We start from the raw sequence: 22,637 nt of genomic DNA on the forward strand, positions 1-22,637 counted from the left end.
GGTTGATGCGCCTGTGTGGCAACAGCATTTCCCATGATGCATTTAAGCAGCTGTCGCTTAGCGCTGTGCTTCGATAAGGCTGGGTGAAGAACTAACGGTCACCCTCGCAGAACATACAATTATCTCTCCGTAAAAGGTAAACACATTTACGATATTATTAACATCAATGAATGGTAATGTGCATATAAACATCATAGCTAGTTCAGTTGCCATAGCACGGCATTTTCACTGGGTGAAGCATAGCTCGGAGCAAGTGGTCGGTCATTGAAGAAAGGATTTGACCAGATTAGGTCTGTGTTGTTAGCTAACGGTGGTTTGTTATCAAGGGGTTTGCTAGCCTGTCACCTGTCTTACTAACTTATCACTGCATACCTGCAGATATACGTAATTGTTAATGTCAGTACAGTTGATGGAAAAAATGTCTCCTTTTGCCCACCTCTCGAAAGCTGGCTAGCAAGGTGGCTGTATACCATAGCATGCTGCATCTAACTGGCGGTAGCTACCCGGTAGCTTTCCCTTTTGAGCTCCGTGAGCCAGTGGGTAACATAATCATTAAAATAGGAAGGTATGCAATAAACAAGTGCAGTGGCACATTATGCCCCAATCTGACTGCACCTCCAAACAAGAGCGTTAAGTTTGCAAAACCTTCTTGGCTAGACAGTGTTGCTACGGTTCCCAGCTAGCTTGCGACTTATTGCAAGCTGGAATGTTACAAAGGATAGCTACTTAGCTGGCTAAATTAACCTAGATAAGACGGGAAAATATTAGTCAGTTAGATAGTCAGTGTTCGTAGCTTTACTTACTTGTCCAGTTTGCCAAATGGTTGTTAGTGATACTGTCGGTGGCTACTGCCACCTGGTTTGTTACCTAATCTAACGTTACCTTTTTTTGTCTGCATTGAATGGGCTTATATTATGGTATGGTATCTTTCAGAGGTACCACAAGACTTCAGGTCTTCATGCAAGCGTTTGTTGTTTGCTTTTAGAATATTGACCAGGATGCCAAACGATTCGGTATAGTGCTGTACGATCCAGTGTGATGCAGGGTTGTATATCTTGCAGTAAAACTAAATGTAGTTAGTTAACTACCAAACGAAGTTACTTCTGACACGGACTTTAAAAATCGTTTGCATTCCTCTGACACTAAAATTATTATGATGTGCTTGACGTTGTAGATTATTTTTAATTGGATTCAAATCAGATTGAAACACTGCCTTAAAGTACTCTTGACATTCACCATGTACAAGCAAACCTTTCAGAATCCTTGGGGCTATGTTTTGAAAAAAAATGTTGAAGTCTGAGGTCTGTTCAAGGCTTACTCCTTTATCACAGAGTTGATCTTAGCCAGTTTCCGTATTGATTTTTATTTTATGTAGGTAAAGAGGGAAGAAATAGACAACAACCAAACAAATTAAAAACATCCTCAGACCTCAGAAAATCATGTGAGGCCACAGACAGTTTTTTAATTGTCAGAAATATAAACACATGGATCTTTTACCCGCCCAGCACATGAGCTGCTTATGCCGTTGTGTAGTTTCGACTCTATTTAATAACGCTACGTCAAAAGCAGCAACCCGGCTCATACAAAAGCAGTATAGCCAAGCTTTTATAAAAGCCTGGCATTCATCCAGTGGCTGAGAAGAGAATCGACTAGAGGACAAAATATAGGCGTTTACCAAGGCAGAATACAAATGTTTCTTTGTCAGTTAGATAGACATTATATCAAAGTTTTATGTTACTTTTCAGCGCTGGTAACATGTCCCACACAAACATACTACTTGTCCCACATTTGGTCTGCTTGCATCTGGTCACCCTAAGGCCTATTTATAATGTCATGTTATGTATACTCACTATCACTGAAATTTGGGTGTAGAGTTGGCTGTAGTCTTGTGAATTTACAATGTTAAGGTGTGAGCTCCATTAGTATCTGCTCATGAGAGTGTCAGTTATCGCTAATCCACTTTAAGCACAGGTTACTCTTGTTTACAGGCTGTGAACTAACAGTGACGCCTCAGACATGCTCCGGATCATCAAGGATGTAATGGATGCAACATAAAGACCTTATGACCAGCATCTTGGCTGTAAAGAAATTGCTGGAGTTCTTTTCTGGACAGCTTCATCACCAAGGCCAGACAGCCCAGCTAAGCCCTTTTCAACCCTGTCAAGTCCAGAGACTAGTAACCTCTTTACTAGCCTCACAAACATAAGCACTGTAAGTTTGCTAGCGTAAATCCTCCAGGCCAACGCTAAGTCACTGACAGGCTGACCGCCTTAGATCGGATTAAGATAATATTAGACTCACTTGGGGAAGGAGCAGAAGAACACCTGCCTGCCCGAGAGCCCAGATTCAGGCCACTGTGTGCTTATCTTCCGTGACGCCTCCACAGCTAAAAGTGGTTTATCTGCAACCACCCCCCTTTGCTACAGCCTGCCATTGTGTAGTACTAGCTTCCTTTCTAGCTTACACAAAGCTATTTGCATGTAACGTCTCTACGGCTGCAAGAGGACCCCCTGCCCCTGCCAGTTTCTGTGAACACTTGAAGACATTACCTGCTCCCCTTGAGTGCGTTGGTGTGCCGTGCCCGTGGAGTGAAGTGGCATTGAGTGTCACACAGCAGGAAAGCAACGCATGTAAACAAAAGACTAACTTGGATGACAACTAAATGGCAAGGGGCACAGTAAGTGAAGGACTTTCTCTCGTGCCCTGTGCTGTCAGTCCACACTGAGAGATGCCATTGCTGCTGTGGACGGGCTGGAGAGGGGAGGATACGGCTGCATGAAGCTCCTGTGGATAGGACTGCATTGGCTGTGATAAACACACACACACACACACACACACACACAGACCCACTATGTCACACTAGCATACACACTCCGCCACTGGAACAGTAGGCTCCCTGTCTGGGGTCCCGCTGTTTGTAAGCTGTTGTGTGTGTGTGTGTGTGGTTTTTTTTTTTCTTCTTTTTTCCCTCTCTCTCTTTTTTTTGCCTGCCCTGAAAGTTTTGGATCGTTGAGCACAAGGGGCACTTTGCTGGAGCCCGGTGGTGGCTGAGATTTGGCTGCAGTTGACAAGAGCGGCGTGCCGGCCAACTCCCGCTGATTGGAGCCCTTCGCACCGAATCCCCACGCACACCTCCCACGCCCCTGCTCCTGACGCAAGGAGGTTTTTGGGGAGAGCAAAGGGTTAGTCATGAGACTCTACTGACACACGCACACCGACCACTTTATTTTTATGAAAGACTGAGCATTCACAACTCCCTGCTCAACAACCCCCAACCGCTCTGAGAAAGAGAGTGCCGCAGGCAGAGGCCCTATACCCGACCCTAGTTTACCCTCCGTTGACATTACACCCTGAAGTTCAGGATGAAGCTAAAAAAACAGGTGACTGTGTGCGGGGGCGCTATCTTCTGTGTGGCCGTGTTCTCCCTCTACCTGATGCTGGACAAGGTTCAGCACGACCCCGCCAGAAGACAGAACACAGGGGGGAACTTCCCGAGGGTATGTATGCAAGGCATTACATTGATTTTTCTTTTTTTCACTGTCCTGACACTGAAATGATTATCAGTAGTTCTACATAAACAGCTACAACATATAATCTAGACTGCTGCCAGTCACTAGGCTTCAGGCTGCCAAAGGCAGAGCCAGTAGGCAGGGCAGATTACTCTGGGATCACAGTAGTCACTTTGCTTTAATTCTCAAAAGCTTCATTATGTTCATATTATAAGGTGCTAATTGGCTTAAACTGTTAAAGCATAATTTATTCACCACATGAATCCCCAAGCGCTTCTCCTGACAGTCAGTAAGGGAGATGCATTTAAGGAAAGATGGCATTTGACAGCCTCTGTAATTACCTGTTTTAAGAGCTGGTATCAACTTAATTACTTAATGAGGGTAAACAAGTGCAATTTATTAATTTGTGTTAATGCACAATGTTTTGTTAATGCACAGTCTGCTTCTTCCGTTTGGCCATAGCTGGGAGGAAGATGACAGGAGTGGTCATCACGCCTCTGGTTAATTTGGTTGTTTATGTTTCATGTGGATTGAGCAGAGCCAGATCTCGGTGCTGCAGAACCGCATTGAGCAGTTGGAGCAGCTCCTGGAGGAGAACCACCAGATCATCAGCCACATCAAGGACTCCGTGCTGGAGCTCACTGACACGGGCGCCATCTCGCCCAGTGGCCACCTGCCCTTCCGCAGCAACAACGGCTCCTGGGTGATGCCTTTCGACGGGCGGCCCACCTTCCTGTCGCTGCGCCCACGCGACTGCCAGTTCGCCCAGCTCCGCCGCGGCCCCACAGAGCTGCAGGTGAGACTGGCCTATCCAGCTGGCATCGGGGCTGGTGCTGCCCAGGCACTTCCACACCATGGGCATTTACTCATGAAATCTGTGTGTGTTTTCTGTGTGTATTCATATTATCTGTTGCATCCCTTACTGCTTGGTGGTATTGAGAGAATTCACTACAATCGTACTTTCCAAACATAAAATGAAGGCACAGTCTCAATGATATTTATATTTGCAGTAATAGAAGTTATCCCAACAAACCCCCTTGCTCTTTGAGTTATTTAGTTGTGGAGTGTTTGTATTGGATACATTTTTTAATGCAATCTGACCTTTAATTCTTTTATTGTGTGTAATCAGACGCTGGATGTTAACTCTTTGCTGAGCTTTGACAATGTGGACGGTGGCGTGTGGAAGCAGGGCTTTGAAATCACCTACGAGCCCGGCGAGTGGGACGACGAGCCCCTGCAGGTGTTTGTGGTGCCGCACTCACACAATGATCCAGGTGGGCTCACCTCCCTCTGACCAGCTGTACATCTAATGTCTTTGTCTTTGTCATTGTCTCTTTTTAATGATCTGTCTCTGCTTTAGTGGTCTTCTCAGATTGTTAGGGTGACTACATTTCCCACACTGCCGTTCATAGAGAGTCCACTGTAGACATGGAAAGGGAGTCCATGGGCCATGTTTGAGTTCCTTGGGGAAAGAAAGGGTTCACCTTAATTTAACGTGTGCTGAAATATAGGATGTCTGCTCATTCTATAATATATAAATAAGTGATGTCTACACGGCATGGAACATTGGGTCTGCATCATGAGTCAGCTGAGCCATTGGCTCCACACACGGTTGTGATTGATCTGATGAAACGTTAATTGACCTTACCGTCATGAGTGAGCCCATTATGCAATGAGGAGTGGTTTGACTGCGGTTGTGTGAGAGTCCGAAGATCTTTACTGCTGCTGCAGCACAGTGGCTGGGGATGGTGAGGCAGAGAGACAGTTCCTACCCTACCCTTCCCTACATATCCATATATATAATATATATATATATGTGAATAGCCTACCCTGTCTTTAGTTTGTTCACGTCTCTCTCTCTCTCTCTCCTCTCTGGATACATGCATACACACACAGCCTGCGGGTCTGCCGTGTGTGTGTGACCAAACTTACAATCAGACAGACCACATCACCACACTTGTGCAGATATCGCAGATTGTCTGCATAATAATGGTAAATATAATAAGTATGAGGAATACGACCAAACAAATCATTTCAGTTTTCTGAAGGAAGCCTAATCTTTCTGTTATATAAGCACAACTGCTGAAAGTAATGAGTGATGACTTGGCCCTTTCATCCCCATGCTCACTCACCTTTCTGTTCAAGCTGACGGCATGGTTTGTGTGCAGGGTGAGAAGACGTTCACGTCTGAATAATTGAAGGAGCGTTATTTTTAACAGGTCGGCTCTCGGGGTTCTGAGACACGGCTTCTGTTTGTTGTGCCGAGTGGGAGCCCGTAGCGGCTCTAAAGTTGGCCATGTTTTTTTCATCGACCAACCCCCCCCCTAACTTCCAGCCCCCAAAACAGGATGGTGGAGCACAGTTTGAGGGGGGAGGGGGTGGTGCTTGGAAATTAATTTCGAAGCTCAGGCCGCTCGTTAACTCCCGCTGTTCCTCCATCTGTGATGTAGGCTGGATCAAGACGTTCGACAAATACTACAGCGACCAGACGCAGCACATCTTCAACAACATGCTGGTCAAGCTGGCCGAGGACCCACGCAGGAAGTTCATCTGGTCCGAGATCTCCTTCTTCGCCAAGTGGTGGGAGAGTGTCGACATCCACAAGCAGGAGGCCATGCGCAAGTAAGGCTCTGGCGAGGAGAGATATGACTGTGTTTTTTTTTTGTCTGTGCTTCCTCCAGTTGGAAGGCTAATAGTAATGATCGTAGCTGGCCATAAGCAAGTACTGCCAAGCAGTCAAAGCAGTGTATTGTCTTTTGACGATGTACAATTGGCCCCAGTCCCCATTCTGCACCGTGCCCTTCACTTGCCTTTGACTTCTTGCTTGACTGCTCTTGCCTGCAGGTTGATTCAGAACGGGCAGCTGGAGATGGTCACGGGTGGCTGGGTGATGCCAGACGAGGCCAACACCCACTATTTTGCCATGATCGACCAGCTCATCGAGGGCCACCAGTGGCTGGAAAGGAACTTGGGTAGGCACTGCCATCCACATCTGTTCTCACCTCAACCTGACTAGCGACCAATGGGAGCTAGTCAGCGGTGGAGGTCAGTGGAGTCTGTCGAGGGCAGAGGGGTTCATTTTCTGTGTCCTTTCTTGTGGTTTCAGGCATTGCCCCCCGCTCTGGCTGGGCCATTGACCCGTTTGGCCACAGTGCCACCATGCCGTACGTGCTTAAGCAGGCCAACCTGACCAGCATGCTCATCCAGAGGGTACACTACTCCATCAAGAAGCACTTCGCCGCCAGCCGCAGCCTGGAGTTCATGTGGAGGCAGGCCTGGGGTGAGTCACAGGCTGCGGGGCGGAGGGAAGAGGGGTACAGTGATGGGGTGGATGGTGTGTTTGGGAATATTGGGGTGTGGAGTTAGATTATACAAATAAAAACTAGACTAGACATGTCAGTTATCAGCAAATCTTTGTTTCATGTTGAACATGGAGGAGAAAGTTCCAAAGTCATGGGTCTGTTTTGGTCAATATTTGATAACTGTTAAGTAAGTTACTGACATAGAATACTCTAACTGAAAAAGGGATAACTGTGTTTAGCAGTGTTTACTCCCATTCTACTTATCTATTTCTAGGGGTTAGATAATTTGGGTGTGAGTGAGAAGTATGATGATGCCATGATTGGGTGTGTGTGGGTTACATCTTTGTGTTAGACTGTCACAATTGTTTAGGCTTTCAGAAGTTATTTTGTGACTTTGTGTCACTGCAGGCTTTTCACTGAGCTTTGGGGAGTGGGACAGCATGCCTGAACTGGCCCAATAAAAGAATTAAGAGTTAATGTCCCTGGCCACTAGTGTGTGTGATAGAATCGGACATGGCACGATTACTAAAATCAAACGTCCTTGCTCAACTTTTCTGTTGCCATGGTGACAGACCAGGGGTCTGGTACGGACATGTTCTGCCACATGATGCCATTCTACAGCTATGACGTGCCACACACCTGTGGACCCGACCCAAAAATCTGCTGCCAGTTTGACTTCAAGCGCCTCCCGGGCAGCCGGGTGAACTGCCCCTGGAAGGTTCCGCCCAAAGCCATCGTGGACACCAACGTGGCCGAGAGGTGGGTACATGCATGGCGTCAGGTTAGGAATAAGAACACTAAGGTTATGGGTTTGAGTCCAAAGGAGCACGTCATACTCATAGCTGCATAGCTACTCATAGGTTCTACCCTAACCCACCGTGTGCACCAGGGTGGCCAAGAGGTGGGTGTGGTGTGCGCATATCAGGGATGGGCATGTGAAGCAAAAATACTATTCAATAATGGGAACAACTGGGAACCTTTCGACTACAATTCAACTATTATTCAGCATCTCTCTCTCGTTTTACTAGATTCTCAATATTTCTCATGTGACCCTGAAAGTCACAGATCTCCCCTATTTTCACACTAAGTAGAATAATAGATAGTCCAAGTCCAATAGACCGCTGCACTACTAGTCAACGATGCTTCAAGATCCAGTGGGTCAGCACCTTCATCATGTTGTCTTTTTGTGTGTGTGTGGGGGTGGCTCACGGATTTCAATTACTGACTTCAATCACTGACCTCATGGATTTCAGTCATGTGAACTTGACAAGTATGACACGCATACAAAGAGCGAGCGAGAGAGAGACCCATTCACGCTTTACCTGGCAGAGTTTGCACGGAGTTACACACAGAACTTTTTGACGGCTGTAGTAGTTTTTGGCTTTGCATGTTCCTCCTCTTCGTACAGTAGCATCTAATTTCACAGCGCCACATGCGTTTTATCGGCACCTGGTAGTACGCGTTCTTCTTCTGCTTCTTCTTTTGTTGTTTAATGGTGGTTGGCAAACAGCTTTTAGGTGCGTTACAGCCACCTTCTGGCGCAGATAAAAACAAGGAAAAATATATATATTTTAAGCCAAAACGATAGTCAAATAAACTATTCGATTTGTAATAATTTACAACAATTGACTGTTCATATTAAGAAATCATGACCCGTCCCTAGTTCATATGGTGGGTTGGCTGGGACCACCAACGATCATGCGTTCGATATCCAGGGGGGGCTCTAATACATGCTGTATAGTCGAGTGAGCTGCCTCTGCGTGTTGCCCAAACCTATAGCGGCCACCAACGATGAGAGAGAGAGATGGGCACTGACAGAATAGTTGAATATCTCCACTACACTGCCAGTGCCCCCGTGTCCCCTTATCTCTCTTTCCTACATCGTGACTGGTAGAACAAAGGTGCTCAGAACACAAAAAACGAATCCAAGAGGGCACACATACGGATTAAAACATTTATGAGATACAGATACACACTGTATTGTGTGTGTCTTTCAGTTCTTATAACTTCACCTTGCAAATACTGCTCATGGTGAAATCTATTGACCAAGCATCATCCATATGCTCACTGAACTTACACAGGAGAAGGTGTTACATTCCTTGCGCTAACACAAAGGGGCCTAAACCTGAAAGCAGCTCACCTAGCATCAGCGGTAGAGACGAGATCCCAAAGCTGGTTTTGTTTCTCTCGGATTGTAGGCACACCTTAACAGCTTTGCAGCTCCGCATGGCTGTTCTCTCAGGCATGTGGCAGGCAGGGATGTGAGAAAGAAGTCTGTACAACAAGGAACTAGAAATAAAGTGTCAGTTCTGAAGGTCAGAATGATACGTTTGCAGAAAATGTCACTGTTACTGTCACTTTTAATTAAAAAAAGAAAGAACAATAGGACCTCACCTATGCTGATGGGGTTAAGGTTAGAGGCTATATTGAGAGGACCCCATGACCTCAATTGACCTCACAAAAGGAGCTGGACATATCTAGCCAGAGTGCTTTTCTCCTGGAAACAGGCATTTACTTCAGGTCATGTAATGGTATTCTGTCACCTGTCTTTTCCTCAGGGCTAACCTTCTCCTGGACCAGTACCGCAAGAAGTCCAAGCTGTTCCGCAGTAAGGTTCTGCTGGTTCCGCTTGGTGATGACTTCCGCTACGACAAGACCGTGGAGTGGGACCAACAGTTCCAGAACTACCAGCGTCTGTTTGACTACATGAACTCCCACCCGGAGATGCATGTGCAGGTATGACTCTGGATGAAAACAGGCCTTCAGTTGATCTTGGATCAGGCTTGTCTTGTCTGTATGTAGCTCCTTGTAAAAGCCCTCCAAGTCTTAAATCAGTAGACTGGTTTATGAGTGAGAGCTGGTTCTTGCCTCGTGAAATTGCTCATTACGTCCTGAAAGCCACTGTTCTCAGTGTGATATGGCGCAATGAAACAACATTAGCGTTTCAGATTTGCCAAAGACATTTATTAATTAAGCGGGGAAATTAAATCTGCTCGATGAATCACTGGTGAAGCACCGCGTCTGATCTTTAAAAGGCTGCAGGGGGGTTTAATCACCCCCACAAAACAGCGCTGGGAAGCCAGGCTCAGTAGGTGGAGGTGTTTGTCTTTGCTGTCGGGCAGACGCTAATTTTAGGGCCTCTCTGCGGCAGTACAACAAACACCCCATTAAGCCAGGGAGTGGGCGCAGGAACTCCTCCGAATTAATGAGTAATTCATGTAAAGATCATGAAGTTTTATGGCCAGGAGCCTGAGAGGCTGAGATTTCTGGACAGCCCCTGGTCGACGGAATCTCACTTTAAGCGCCTCTTTTGAAGTCCACTCTGTTGCACTGCTTCGCTGTGAGGGCTTTCAGGTCCATCTGCTTTTGTTACCGAGTTCCACCCTCAAGTTCTCTTCTCTCTGTCTGTCGGCTCGCCAGGCCCAGTTTGGAACCCTGTCGGACTACTTCAACGCGGTGTACAAGGCCAATGACGTGGCCCCCGGCACGCGGCCGCCCGACTTTCCTGTGCTGAACGGCGACTTCTTCTCCTACGCCGACCGCGAGGACCACTACTGGAGTGGCTTCTTCACCTCCAGACCCTTCTACAAGAACCTAGACCGCGTGCTGGAGTCCCACCTCAGGTGAGCTGACGCCTGCTACGACCCCACCTTCAGCTGGGCCTCTCAGAGCTGCTACCACCCACTGCAGGCGGTTCTGGGCTGGCTGGGTCCCGGCTACGAAGGCCTCATTAAAATATCCAGGGAGTGCATCCCAGTGGGGATCTTTCGGGGAAATAAGACGACATAAATCTCCCTCTCCTCTCCGGTCGTGGCCCCGTTTTATGGCACAGGCCTTTTTATCAGGAACAGCCTCCCTAATGGCAGCAATTATAGTCGCCTCTTCCAAAATTGCCTCAATAATGTATGGAGGTGGCTCTAAATTGGTTCATCTACTTGACAGGTACTGCTGTTCTGTGGGGGGGGACAGTAAGGAGAGAGAGAGCAGGGACCGTGTGCTCGTTAGTCTTTTCTTCTCTAAGGTTCAGCACACTGTGCAGCTTTCTGGAAAGCCCATTAGAGCCCAGTGTAAGCACTGGATGTGCTGGAATGTTCTCTGGAGAGTTTAGTTCACTGAGCTGTCTGGAGGTGTATGTCTTAGGGGTGTTTAGAGGTGGGGGTTGTGGAGGTGCAGTCTGGGCTCTAATGCCTGCTCTGTGTGGTCCTCAGGGGGGCAGAGATCCTCTACAGCCTGGCACTGGCCCACGTCCGTCACTCGGGCATGGAGAGCCGCTACCCGGTCTCGGACTACTCCCTGCTGACGGAGGCCCGCCGCAACGTCGCCCTCTTTCAGCATCACGACGCCATCACTGGCACTGCCAAGGAGGCTGTCGTCATCGACTACGGCAACAGGTAGCGGCACAGGGTTGTGTGCGCAAGAACGTTTGTGTGCTTACTTGTGACACCTGTGTCGTGTCTGTGAATGACCTGTGATGAATGTGTGTGTGTGTGTGCGCGCTATATAAGTGTATGCTTGTGTGTTGGGTTGGTTCGGTTTGTTCTGTCCTTGTAATTCCCTTTGTATTTTGGCAGCAGGGTTTGGCTAAGTGGTTTGCATTTTGGAATGTTTGTGGGTGTCCTTGCATAGTTTTAAATGTGTGTGTGGGTGTCCTTGTTTGTTTGTGTGTGTGTGTGAGCGAGAGACTGTGTGTGTGTGTGTGTGTGTGTGTGTGTGTGTGCTTGTGTGTACTCACTGTTCTGCGTGCTCTCCAGGCTGCTGCGTGCTCTGGTGGGTCTGAAGAGAGTGATCATTAATGCCGCGCACTTCCTGGTCATGAAGAACAGAGACGTGTACCGCTTCTACCAGTCTGAGCCCTTCCTGGAAACGGTGAGCTTGGACACACACTAGTCTCTGATGCTCAGTACAGATATGACTGTGTATGTGTGTGTCTGCATGTGTTTGTCCGTGTGTATATATGTGTGTGAGTGTTTGTATATGTGTGTGTGTGTGTGTGTGTGTGTGTGTGTGTGTTTGAGAGTGTGTGTGTGTGTGGTGTATATGTGAATCTTATGTGTGTCTGTTTGTGGAGAACAGGATGACCGGCGGGCCACCCAGGACTCCCTCCCTCAGCGCACTCTCATTGAGCTGGACCCCAACACCCCCAGGTTAGACTCCCTCACTAATGCTTCTGTCGCTCTCCTTCATTCTTTCCTTTTCTTACTGTCTCTTTTTTTGGCTCGCTGTATTTTCTTTTTATTTCCCAGGGCTCCAGACAAAACATAAACCTTAGGTGCCATTGGCTCCTAAACCCTAAATATTGAGGAGCCGAATAAAAGTTTTTGGAGCGGGTGATGGATGATATTACCTAAACATAATATGATAAAGCAAGGTATTTGTGTGACAATAAAATACATGATAATACATGATACTATAAAATACAAAATATTTCTGCAACACACAGTATATTTGCAAAATAAAGTGCTGCATTGTCATCATGTCAGCTCAACAGAACTAAGTTTTATGCGTTATGTTATCAAGCATAATAAAAACCCAATAATACTACTTCTTGGACTGGAACTGGAACTAGCAAACTAACAAAAAAGTCCAAAAAGTCCCCAAAATGTGGTTAATATGCCTTTACAATTTAGCATTGGATAGCATTTTGAAAGCCTAGAAAAGTTGTCAGGCTAACTTCAGTAGACCTAAACGTAAACTAGATGAGATCTATACGTGACATATGCTGTCAAACTTCCGTTGATAGTTTAATTCGTTGGGGAAAGAAGAAAGATGCCATGGGTAAATTGCTGCACAGCTAAACCTATGTAATTCTCGCTGAATTTGGTGATTTTGAAAACCTGTTTTGCACAATTGGACAAGCGCTAACCATGTTGGAGCCCGTCACATCTTGACGTTAGTATATCAGTTGGCTGAAGAAAGTATGTCCGCCTGGGGGATGGTAGCCCCTGGAGACTGACGGGGAAAGAAATGGTCACAAAATGAATAATAATGAAGGGCTCATTGGCAAACATTTTAGTCACCATCTGGAGCCCTGTTTCCCGGATGCACTTCTCCTCCGTCTTCATTATAACACACACACATTGTTTTATTTGGGTGGTGGTGGTGGGTGTGAGTGTGTGTGTGTATATGTAGGCTACATCTGCATTAGTATTGGAATGTTCTGCAGCAGTATCGCATCACTTACCTGGTACAGTTTCACTTGACAGAGCAGGACAATCTGTGTGTTTGTGTTTATTTGTCTTATTTGTGCGAGTGTGTTAAATGTATCTGCCTCAGTGGTGCAGGACTGGTTGAGTATTATGCGTGCGTATGTGAGTGTCTGTATAAAGTATATCTGCATCCCCTAGGCATCTGGTGGTGTTTATCCCAGTGGAACAGGACTGTGTTGGGTGTGTGTGTGTGTGTGTGTGTTTGTTCATAAAGTACATCTGCATCTGTGTTGCCTCAGGTATCTGGTGGTGTTTAACCCAGTGGAGCAGGATGGGCTGTGTGTGTGTGTGTGTGTGATTATGTGTGTGTATAAAATGTCCATGCGTCTGTTCCTCTCCAGGTATCTGGTGGTGTTTAACCCAGTTGAGCAGGATAGGCTGTGTGTTGTGACAGCCCTGGTGAGTTCTCCACATGTGCGTGTGCTGACAGAGGATGGCCAGACCTTACCTGTGCAGCTGAGTGCCCAGTGGAGCTCTGCCCTGCAGGTCAACGCTGAGGTCTACCAGGTCAGTGTGTGTGTGTGTGTGTGTGTGTGTGTGTGTGTGTGTGTGTGTGTGTGTGTGTGTGTGTGTGTGTGTGTGTGTGTGTGTGAAATACCGTCTTCCTTTCTTCCTGGCTTTGAGTGACCAAGTGTGTGTGTGTGGCTGGGTTTATACGTCTGTTTTATTTGTGTATGAGTGTGTGTGTTTGTGTGCTCCTGTGTGTATTTTGTGTGTGTGTGTGTGTGTGTGTGTTGACCCCATCTCCTCTCCCCTCAGGTTTCCTTCATGGCACGTCTGCCTGCTCTGGGCCTGGCTGTGTACCACCTGTATGAGACCGCAGACTCGCCCATGACCATGCGCTCAGAGACAGTGATGCGCATGGCCCCCGGGACCGGGGCCGTCAGGGGCCTGGACCCTCTTCCGCTCCGCATGCAGATCGCAGACGCCCAGCCCTTCTTCATCAACAGCCAGGCTCTCTCGCTGGGCTTCTCTGGAACCACAGGCCTGCTGGAGGTCAGCCGTGTGTGGGGTCATTGCTGGAAGGGGGTCATTACAGGGGTCAGATAGGGTCACAAGGAGCAGGAGGAGTGGACGTTCTTGTGGTAGATGTTAACAGATCGACTATGACTGCTGTTAGCCAGCAGAACTGTTTTAGCCTCCACGTTAGAGGAAACATATGGGGTCGGGTGATTTATTCATCTCCCTTTCTCCTCTCTTCTCATCTTCCCCACACTTCTCTTTCCTCCCCTTCTTTCTCTACATATCTCGCATTCTCTTGAGAACATCCTTCTGTCTTACATCTCTCCCTGCACTTAACACACCAGATTCATCAGATCCTCTCAAACCCTTGATGGCATTATTCAGCTGTGATCAGCTAATGAAGAGCAGGAGCAGGACCCAAAACATGCTGTGCTGGGAGGCCATTCAAAACTAGGATTAGGAAACGCTCTAGATTCTGCAGCTGTATTTTTACAGTTCAGATGAACCTCATCTCTCTCTCGCTCCTCTCTCTCTCTCTCTCTCTCTCTCTCTCTCCTCTCTCTCTCTCTCTCTCATCAGACTATCCGGCGGAAGGATGAATCTCAGGAGATGCGGGTTCAGTTCCAATTTGTCACCTACGGCACGCGGCCATCTAAGGACAAGAGCGGCGCGTACCTGTTCCTGCCCGACGGCAGAGCCAAGGTAGCTCCCGCTCCCACAGCAGCCGTAATAGCAGAGCGCTGCTGGCCGCTCCATCATACCGCAGTGTCCTCTCTCTGCCTCTGGCAAGGCTCACTTTCCAGCCAGCTCATTTTGCACGTCACCTTTTAGGATTTGATTATTTTCCATAATGGTTCACAAACCCATTTACCTGATACATGATCACAAATGTTTAGTTGTACATCCAGCATAGATGCGCACACATCTACACTTGTGGTATATGGGGCGTGTATTAAGAGGTCGTCCTCTCTCCCCTCTGTCCAAGCCCTACACACAGAGGGAAGCCCCAGTTGTGCGTGTAGTGGAGGGCCCGCTCTTCTCAGAGGTGGTCACCCACTTCCAGCACTTCCAGCAGACCGTCTGCATCCATAACGTGCCCGGGGTGGAGGGCCTCTCCCTGGACGTCAGCGTCCTGGTGGACATCCGCGACCAGGCCAACAAGGAGCTGGCCATGCGCGTCACCACAGACATCCAGAGCGAGGACACCTTCTACACAGACCTCAACGGCTTCCAGGTCAGTGTGCCGTCGGGGCGTCAGCTCCTTCAGAGCGTCAGCTGATCTCAGACCAGGGTGAGATTGCCGCGTTTTGGCCAAACCGGAAATAGCTTTTCTAATGTCTTAAGAATTGAGCCCTTAATGGTAGCTCTGCATGTGTGTAAAATTTATTTTTTTGTTTGCTTTACAATTTTAGTGTGTTGCAAAAGGTCCTTTAAGTTTAACATGTGACTTCCCCCTGCTGCCTTATAGAGGCACATATCCATGATTTGATGCTAGGTTAGCTAATACGCATAGGCTCTAATCTATTAAAGGTTTGAAAACACCTGTCTTTTATCAACTATAAAAATAAATCCAATCTAAAGCAGAGTTCATAAATAAGCCAGGCAGGTAATTTGCTAATTTGAAAGACTCAGACCTTGAATAAATCAGAGGAGTTGTAGCAGTCTGAAGTGGATATTAGACAGCATGTCACCTCGCTTGACATGCAACTAGCAAAGTTAAACACAAACTGTTTAATTTCCGAGGCATTTGCATTAAAATGATTGTGAAGATTATAATAGAGCTAAACATGTGGAGAATGTTTAAGTTCAGGAAGTGTTGTTAGTGTAATTGTTGTTGTCTGTATTCTTGATTTTGTCTGCTCCTAATTCATTTTCTGCAGAAGTATTGAAAGTGCTGTGAATGAGTCAGCACTGCATGCAGAGTACTGATAAGCCCCATTTATGAGTTCTTCATTATACGCCTTTATTGGAGTGCCACTGGGGCCAAGGCAAACCTTGTACCGCATTTCCCATGTCTCATGACCTTAGCATCTCTGTCACCATCCAAATGCCCAGTGATGCACTATGGTCAGACCCCAGTGGAGTTGCTGTGCTGTCTGCTCTGTATGTCAGTGGTCTAGAACACAGTCCCTGTTTAGTGCTCTCGGCTGAGTTCTGGGCTCTTCCACAGATCCAGCCCCGGCGCTACTTCCACAAGCTGCCCCTGCAGGCCAACTTCTACCCCATGCCCACTATGGCCTACATCCAGGACAGCCAGCACCGTCTCACCCTGCATAGCGCCCAGGCCCTGGGGGTCACCAGTCTGGACAGTGGTCAGTACCCCGCCGAGACCAGCATCTGTTCAGCTGACATTCATCACCCAGCAGGAGTGGAATTAAATGGCCTATTCCTGTCCCTCCTCTTCCTCCCCCTCTGCGTATTCTCTTCCCTCCTTCTGCTTCTCTCTTTTTCTCCTCTCTTTTCCCTCCTCTCTTCTGTTGTTTCCCCTCTTCCTTATTCCCTCCTTCCCTCCTCTGTCTTTCTCCTCCTCTCACCTCTCCTCTCATCCCACCCCATCTGCTCTCCATTCCCCCCTCCTCATCTCCTTTTTTTTCCCCCCTCTTCTCCTCCTTTCCTCGTCTCCTCTCCCCACCTCCCCCTTCCCCTCGTGCCCTCTCCTCTCCTCTCCAATCTCCTCCTCTCTTCTGTCCCCAGGTCAGCTGGAGGTGATCCTGGACCGGCGGCTGATGCAGGATGATAACCGAGGGCTGGGCCAGGGCCTGAAGGACAACAAGAAGACCCTCAACCGCTTCCGCCTGCAGCTGGAGAGGAGGCCTGGAAGCAGCCGGGTAAGGCGGACGGGAGCGCTCTTAGCCTCCGCTTCTGTCGTTGTTATTTTGTGTCATTGTTATTTTCTGGTATTGTTATCTCCTCTCCTGGCAGAGTGGGAGAGCAAGGGACAGGGTCGCTCCTCAGTATCAGGTGTGTGTGCAGCTCTGACGAAAGGTTTTCATTAGACAGGAGCCTTTTTCCTCCTGGGCACAGACAGTGGAGGCCATGTTGGTCCTCCCACACATACCCTCTGTCATTACAACTCTTGCCCACTCCTCTCACACTGGGTCTGTTGTCTCTCCTGTCACCCCTCCTCCTCTCTCTCTCTCTGTCTCTCTCTCTCTATCTCTCACTCTCTCTCTCTCTCTTGCTCTCTGTCTCTTGCACTCGTTCAGTTTGCTCCCAACGCTGGCCTGTTCGCCAGAGTCTCCTCCTCCTTCCACTCGTTTTTCTCTGGCATGTTCGGAGATGAGACTGAAGAGGTAACGTTGCCGTGGCAACTGTAAAACATAGCGAGCAGTTTACCTCCCCATGTGGCTTAGCCCATCTGTAGCATCTCTACCCCTCCCGCCCTACAGCACCACCCCCCCCCCCACCCCCCCCCCCCCATCACCACCCACAGTCAACCACCAGACCCCAGGCGCTACCCAGGAGACATGGTAGACAGAAGGTCCTCTCTGCCCCTCTGGGTGAGGTGCCTGTGGGTCATGATGCGCCCCCCTGCCCCCCTCTTCAGTGCGCATGTGACACCCCTGCAGAACTGTGATCCTGTAGAGGAATAGTGGAATAGTGCAGTCTTTCAATCGGTGATGTGTGTGTGTGTGTGTGTGTGTGTGTGTGTGTGTGTGTGTGTGTGTGTGTGTGTGTGTGTGTGTGTGTGTGTGTGTGTGTGTGTGTGTGTGTGTGTGTGTGTGTGTGTGTGTGTGTGTGTGTGTGTGTGTGTGTGTGTGTGTGTGTGTGTGAATGAATTGCATTTCCAGTCTATGTGTCATATGGAAGACTCTTGGTATTAGTTGGTGAGGTTTGCTTGTTGTGCTCATGGTTCATGATGGTTGATATTTGTTGATGCTTTGTCCACTGAAGCTGTGTGTGTGTGTGTATGTATGTATGTATGTGTGTGTGTGTGTGTGTGTGTGGCAGGTACTGGACAGTGAGACACTCAGCTTCCCGTCCATCATCAGTCACGTGACTTCTGCATTCCTGAACCATGAGGTGCTGGCTCTGCCTGTGGTGGCCAAACACGGCGTGCCCCCCCTGCGCACCTTCTCCCCCCTCCCCACCCCTCTGCCCTGCGACTTCCACCTGCTCAACCTACGAACTATCCAGAGCCAGGTGACGGCACTAACACACACACACACACCTGCTCCAACACAGACTCACACTGCACAAGCGCACACACTATAACACATGCGTGCGCACATACATACACTCCTGTGCTCTCATTTGCAATCAGTGAGGGACACACACACACACACACACAGAGTACATTTATTTCAGACTTAAGCTGAGATATGTTTGCATGTTCTGATTACCACATGTGATCCGATAAAATTTCTTTAGTGTGTTATTGCATGTGTGATGCAGTATGTGTGTGTGTGTGTGTGTGTGTGTGTGTGTGTGTGTGTGTGTGTGTGTGTGTAACCTGGTGTTAAATTGGGTGTTTTGTTTGCATAACAGCAGGACCCTCAGAGCCCATCCCCCTTCACAGCTCTGCTCCTGCACCGCAAAGCTCTGGACTGCAGGCTGGAGGTGCAGAACCTAGGCTTCAACTGCAGCACCTCCCACGGACAGGTCTGTAACTAATCTAGTGGCTGTAGTCTTACTACTGTAACTTAACGACTTGTACACTGTTGATGTCTACTGACTAAATACTTTCCAGTGATCTGTGTGGTGGCGCTGGAGCTCACTGAGAGATTGTCTGACGTGTTTCCTCTGTGTCCTCCCCTCTGTGTCCAGCTGAGCGTGTCCAGTCTGTTCCGGGGCCTGGACCTGCAGCTGCTGCAGCCCACGTCACTGTCCCTGCTCTACTCGGGGACGCCCCTGGCCAACGACTCCACCGTCACCCTGGACCCCATGGAGATCTCCACCTACAAGCTCAAGATATGCTAGCCACGCGGCCACACGTTTGGGCCCCCGGAGGGTCTCTCTGGAGCCTCTAGACCCACACAGGGCCATCCCTCAGCGGGCCTCTGTTCTCAGTCTGAGCCCATCCAGACCACCTGGACGTGAGCAGCCTGCCCCACCCACAGAGACAGGAACAGGATTGTGGTGGGTGCTGGGGATTAAAAAAAAAAACAGGGACTACCTGGATATTGTGGAGAAAAAAAAGACACCTGGAACATGGGGAGGGGGAGGGATTTGGAAGCGACACGAACAAACAGCATTTGACCTGATGGCGGTCAGGATCGCTGTAGTTTTCTGATCTTGCCAGGCTCTGGCTACGTCTCGTAATCTTGTCTCACCAGGTACCGGACCACACACTACATGTAAATAGTGTATGATGCTGACTTGCGGGGTTGGGGGGTAGGGCTGGTGACCCCCAGTGCAATTTCTTAAACTCTCTATCTTCTTTTCTACTCTCTCGGCCATGTAAGCTGTGTAAGAGACTCGAACTCCACACGAGCTCGTGAAATGCCTCTTTTTCTATGCCACCGGATCGCTTCGCGAATGTTGGGCCTTCCCTTTTGCAGTGGGAGGGAGGGAGGGAGGGAGGGAGTGGGGGGCCTCTTCATCAGGGATATCAGCCCCATCCTCTCACACTCCATGAGATGGGTGTCTGTCCCCATCAGGACCATGACAACAAAGACTTTAAGCAACAAGACTGAGTCACCCATGGCTAGATGAGCCAAGCATAGTAGATGAAACTGCCCGTCCTCTCCCACCTTCTGGACTACGTTGGTGAGAGGTCTTCATCAAGGACTCCTGTCGGACTCTGTTCTGTTTTAGTGCGAGTGAAGCGGCCCTTCACCTGGAGTGTTTTTGTTGACTCATACGACCGCCTCTGAGGACACAACACTTGTTGGTTTTTGTTTTTCCCCCCTCCTTTGTACGCCAGGAATGGTGTTGTGTACTATACTGTATGCAGTAGAAGGTGGTGCCTCATATTTTAACATATGAACACTATCGGTGTGTGTAGTCGAGTCGAGTCGTCGTCATTGGTACTTCTGTGAAGGCTGAGGTGTGGGTGTGTGGGAGGATGGTGACGCGTGGAGGAGGCTCCACACACGGCTGAGTGCGATGTTCAGTGCTGTGTGCTCCTCCACGACTCACATATCCATTCAAACCCTATATACATTGTTTTCTACTTGAAGGGGATGATTATTTGAGTTTGGTTTGCCACTTCCGTTTCACCATTCTTTATTAGTTTGACATGTAATAAAGGGGAGGCTATATGAACTGTGGCTATCGTAAAAACACTAATACAGATTGACAGCAATATTTTTATTTTGGTATTATTATTATTATTATTATTATTATTGTGGAATCAGCACATACCACAGTTAACTGATACTAGAAGTGTGTTTTAATCAGACTCACTCCACCAAGATTCAGTGACGTTTTCTTTTTCGGCACCAGTCGATCTTCTCCTTCCAGCCCTCCATCACAATCATGCACCGTGTCAACAGTCGGGCCCCCCTGTGGCCAACACTGCCATTCAAACACTGCAAGTGATCATTACTGCAGGCTCACCAAGGCCACACTCCTCCCCCCCCCCCCCCCCGTCCATCCATCCATAACACTCCATCACTCATCATTCTCTAACACCTCAACTCTAAAACACTATTTCCACTCTGTCTCTCTCGAACCGTGTAGGATGCTAGCCTCATATAATATATGCAGACTCGTTGCATTTCGATACTACTAATATCACACACAGTTTTAACACAAACAACAGCCCACATGACTTCCATTACTTCATCTGAGGTGTCCACGTCACCTCAGACTTTACTTGTTCCATTACACTACATGGGTCTCATTGCACTTACTGAAAGCATAATGTAGCCACTGCCACTTTCCCCCCAATCCTCTCCTCTCTTCTTTTCACTCCCATCTTTTCTCTCTCTCCCCCCCTACTTTGCTGTCTCTCGGTAGCCGTCTTCTCTGTGTGCAGTTTGCAGAAAAAGAGGTGAATAGCTTATTTATTTTTATCCCCGGCATTGGTTTTCTGAGTGTGTTTTAAGTGATGCATCCAGGAGAAATGCCAAGCAGCTGAAGAACATTTAATAAAGAGAAGACATGAAAGCTGTTGTGTGTGTGTGTGTGGACTGTGGTGTTTTTTTTATCACTAATGGGAAGATGGCAGGGCACACAAAGTAACTGCCATGGAGTCTTGATCGCTGCAGTGCCGTATGTACACTAGAGTGCTTTCTGAGAGAGTTTGCTTTGTTCAATAGGGTGTACAGTATTGCTATTGTATTAGCAAGTGAATGGTGATACACTGCCCACACTCAAAAGGTAATATTGTAGGTGCTTTTTGCTGAGACGATGGTTCCTATGATTCAATCACAATCGCGGTGGGACAGTAGACAGTCCGTCTATCGGCGTTATCTCCAGTTCTCGCCGGCTATCGACAGGGAGCAGTAGAGAGGCACGGAATACCGCCAGCGTTTCACTCTTTGTCCGAGCCTGAAGGCAAACGCCCACAATTTTAGACGATGGAGTCTTCTGACGGATAACATCTCTCCAACTGTTTTACACGTAGGTATCAGTAGTTTGTGTGTTTTATTCTTTAATAAGGATACATTCAATAATAGTTCCCCCCCCCACATAATATTGTTCCATAGTGCAGATTTGCCACTGAAATGTGGACTATTGCATCGTCTGGTTCCTGTCACCAGTTTCAGGTTTTATTCAACGGCAGGGTTGGGGAGTATGATGGTGTCGTGACTTCTACATCACTTATGTCTTATTACCAAGGTGATCTGTTGGCCTTCAGGTTAGAGCCCTCACCTTCGCTTTCCCTCTGATTTTAGCTACAGAATTGATCTAGAAACGCGCTAGTGAGAACAGCAGCTCTGTCTTGAACAATGGGGATCAAGACTGGGCTTTCATTTGAAAGGGCAACTGCAATGGCTGTCAAGGGGGTTATAAAAGATGCTGTATTTTGGTGCATTATATCGGAGGGATGACCAAGGCGTTTCTTGTGAGAAAATCATTGTAATGGACCATTCACTGAAAATAACCCAGTTGGTGCACCAGACCAAAGTAATACAAGTATGTTAGGAAAGACCCATCACTTAAGTCAAGGCCAAAGTTGATGTATGTATCAACTTGTATGTGACGCAGAGTATTATTAACTTATGTGTGTAAGATTAGCTTCTCTGATGTTTTTCATGCCTAACAGAAATGTAGTTTATTTATGAGTAGCCTATGCTCTTGTTCCTTTGTACAGATGGAGATACGCTTGGGATGCCGGGCATGTAGTTTCTCCTAAACATAAGCGCACATTCCTCCCAGCAGCTAATTATAGATGTCAGTTTAAACGCGCATTTCCATAACGCGAATCGAATCCATCAGTCCGAGCCCTCCCGTGGCCGAAAGGCGGGGCTAAAACCTCTTTCCTCCGCGCCGCGCCGCTCCGCTCCGCTCCCTGGGTGAATGGATGAGCAGCGAAGAGGCTCTCCGTAGAGTACTACTCTGGCTTGGCCTCACGCTGACTGACAAGCAGGGTCATTCCAGCTGGAGTGTTAGATCTGAATATTCTAACCCCATGTGTAACCATTAGAGACCCCACTTCTCTTTCCTTTTATCCCTCTGGTTTGGTTATTCGTTTGGTTTCTCTCACTCCCCATCATTCCCTTTGGTTTCTCTTTTGTGTACGGCTCAAGGCAATAAGCAAGCTTGCC

General features: G+C 48.0%; 1 protein-coding gene across 4 annotated transcripts; it reads left to right on the top strand.

Moving 5' to 3' along the window:
- Positions 1-18: 18 nt before the first annotated feature.
- man2a2 (mannosidase, alpha, class 2A, member 2) lies at positions 19-21,038 on the top strand. Of its 4 annotated transcripts, none has more exons than XM_031565145.2 (23): positions 19-136; positions 1,989-3,497; positions 4,048-4,305; positions 4,639-4,783; positions 5,960-6,131; positions 6,354-6,481; positions 6,616-6,789; positions 7,384-7,570; positions 9,370-9,547; positions 10,232-10,434; positions 11,020-11,202; positions 11,563-11,677; positions 11,885-11,955; positions 13,359-13,524; positions 13,777-14,013; positions 14,560-14,682; positions 14,966-15,214; positions 16,151-16,292; positions 16,675-16,808; positions 17,187-17,273; positions 17,932-18,123; positions 18,469-18,582; positions 18,748-21,038. In XM_031565145.2, exons 2-23 carry the CDS (start codon positions 3,363-3,365, stop codon positions 18,898-18,900), a joined length of 3,546 nt encoding a protein of 1,181 aa, XP_031421005.1. In that variant the 5' UTR covers positions 19-136; positions 1,989-3,362; the 3' UTR covers positions 18,901-21,038. The 4 variants fall into 4 exon arrangements, with proteins under 4 accessions (XP_031421005.1, XP_031421006.1, XP_012683583.1 ...); XM_031565146.2 differs by having other exon boundaries at positions 18,472-18,582; XM_012828129.3 differs by lacking the exon at positions 17,187-17,273 and having other exon boundaries at positions 21-136.
- Positions 21,039-22,637: the final 1,599 nt, after the last annotated feature.

This window comes from Clupea harengus, chromosome 3 (genome assembly GCF_900700415.2).
Source record: "Clupea harengus chromosome 3, Ch_v2.0.2, whole genome shotgun sequence".
Lineage (NCBI taxonomy): Eukaryota > Metazoa > Chordata > Actinopteri > Clupeiformes > Clupeidae > Clupea > Clupea harengus.

Bases quoted from the DNA above. Each gene is read 5' to 3' on its own strand.
- man2a2 (XM_031565145.2), top strand. From the start codon at position 3,363: ATGAAGCTAAAAAAACAGGTGACTGTGTGCGGGGGCGCTATCTTCTGT. The intron at 6,132-6,353 runs GTAAGGCTCTGG...TCTTGCCTGCAG, and splicing joins AAGCAGGAGGCCATGCGCAA to GTTGATTCAGAACGGGCAGC. The intron at 11,956-13,358 runs GTTAGACTCCCT...GTTCCTCTCCAG, and splicing joins CTGGACCCCAACACCCCCAG to GTATCTGGTGGTGTTTAACC.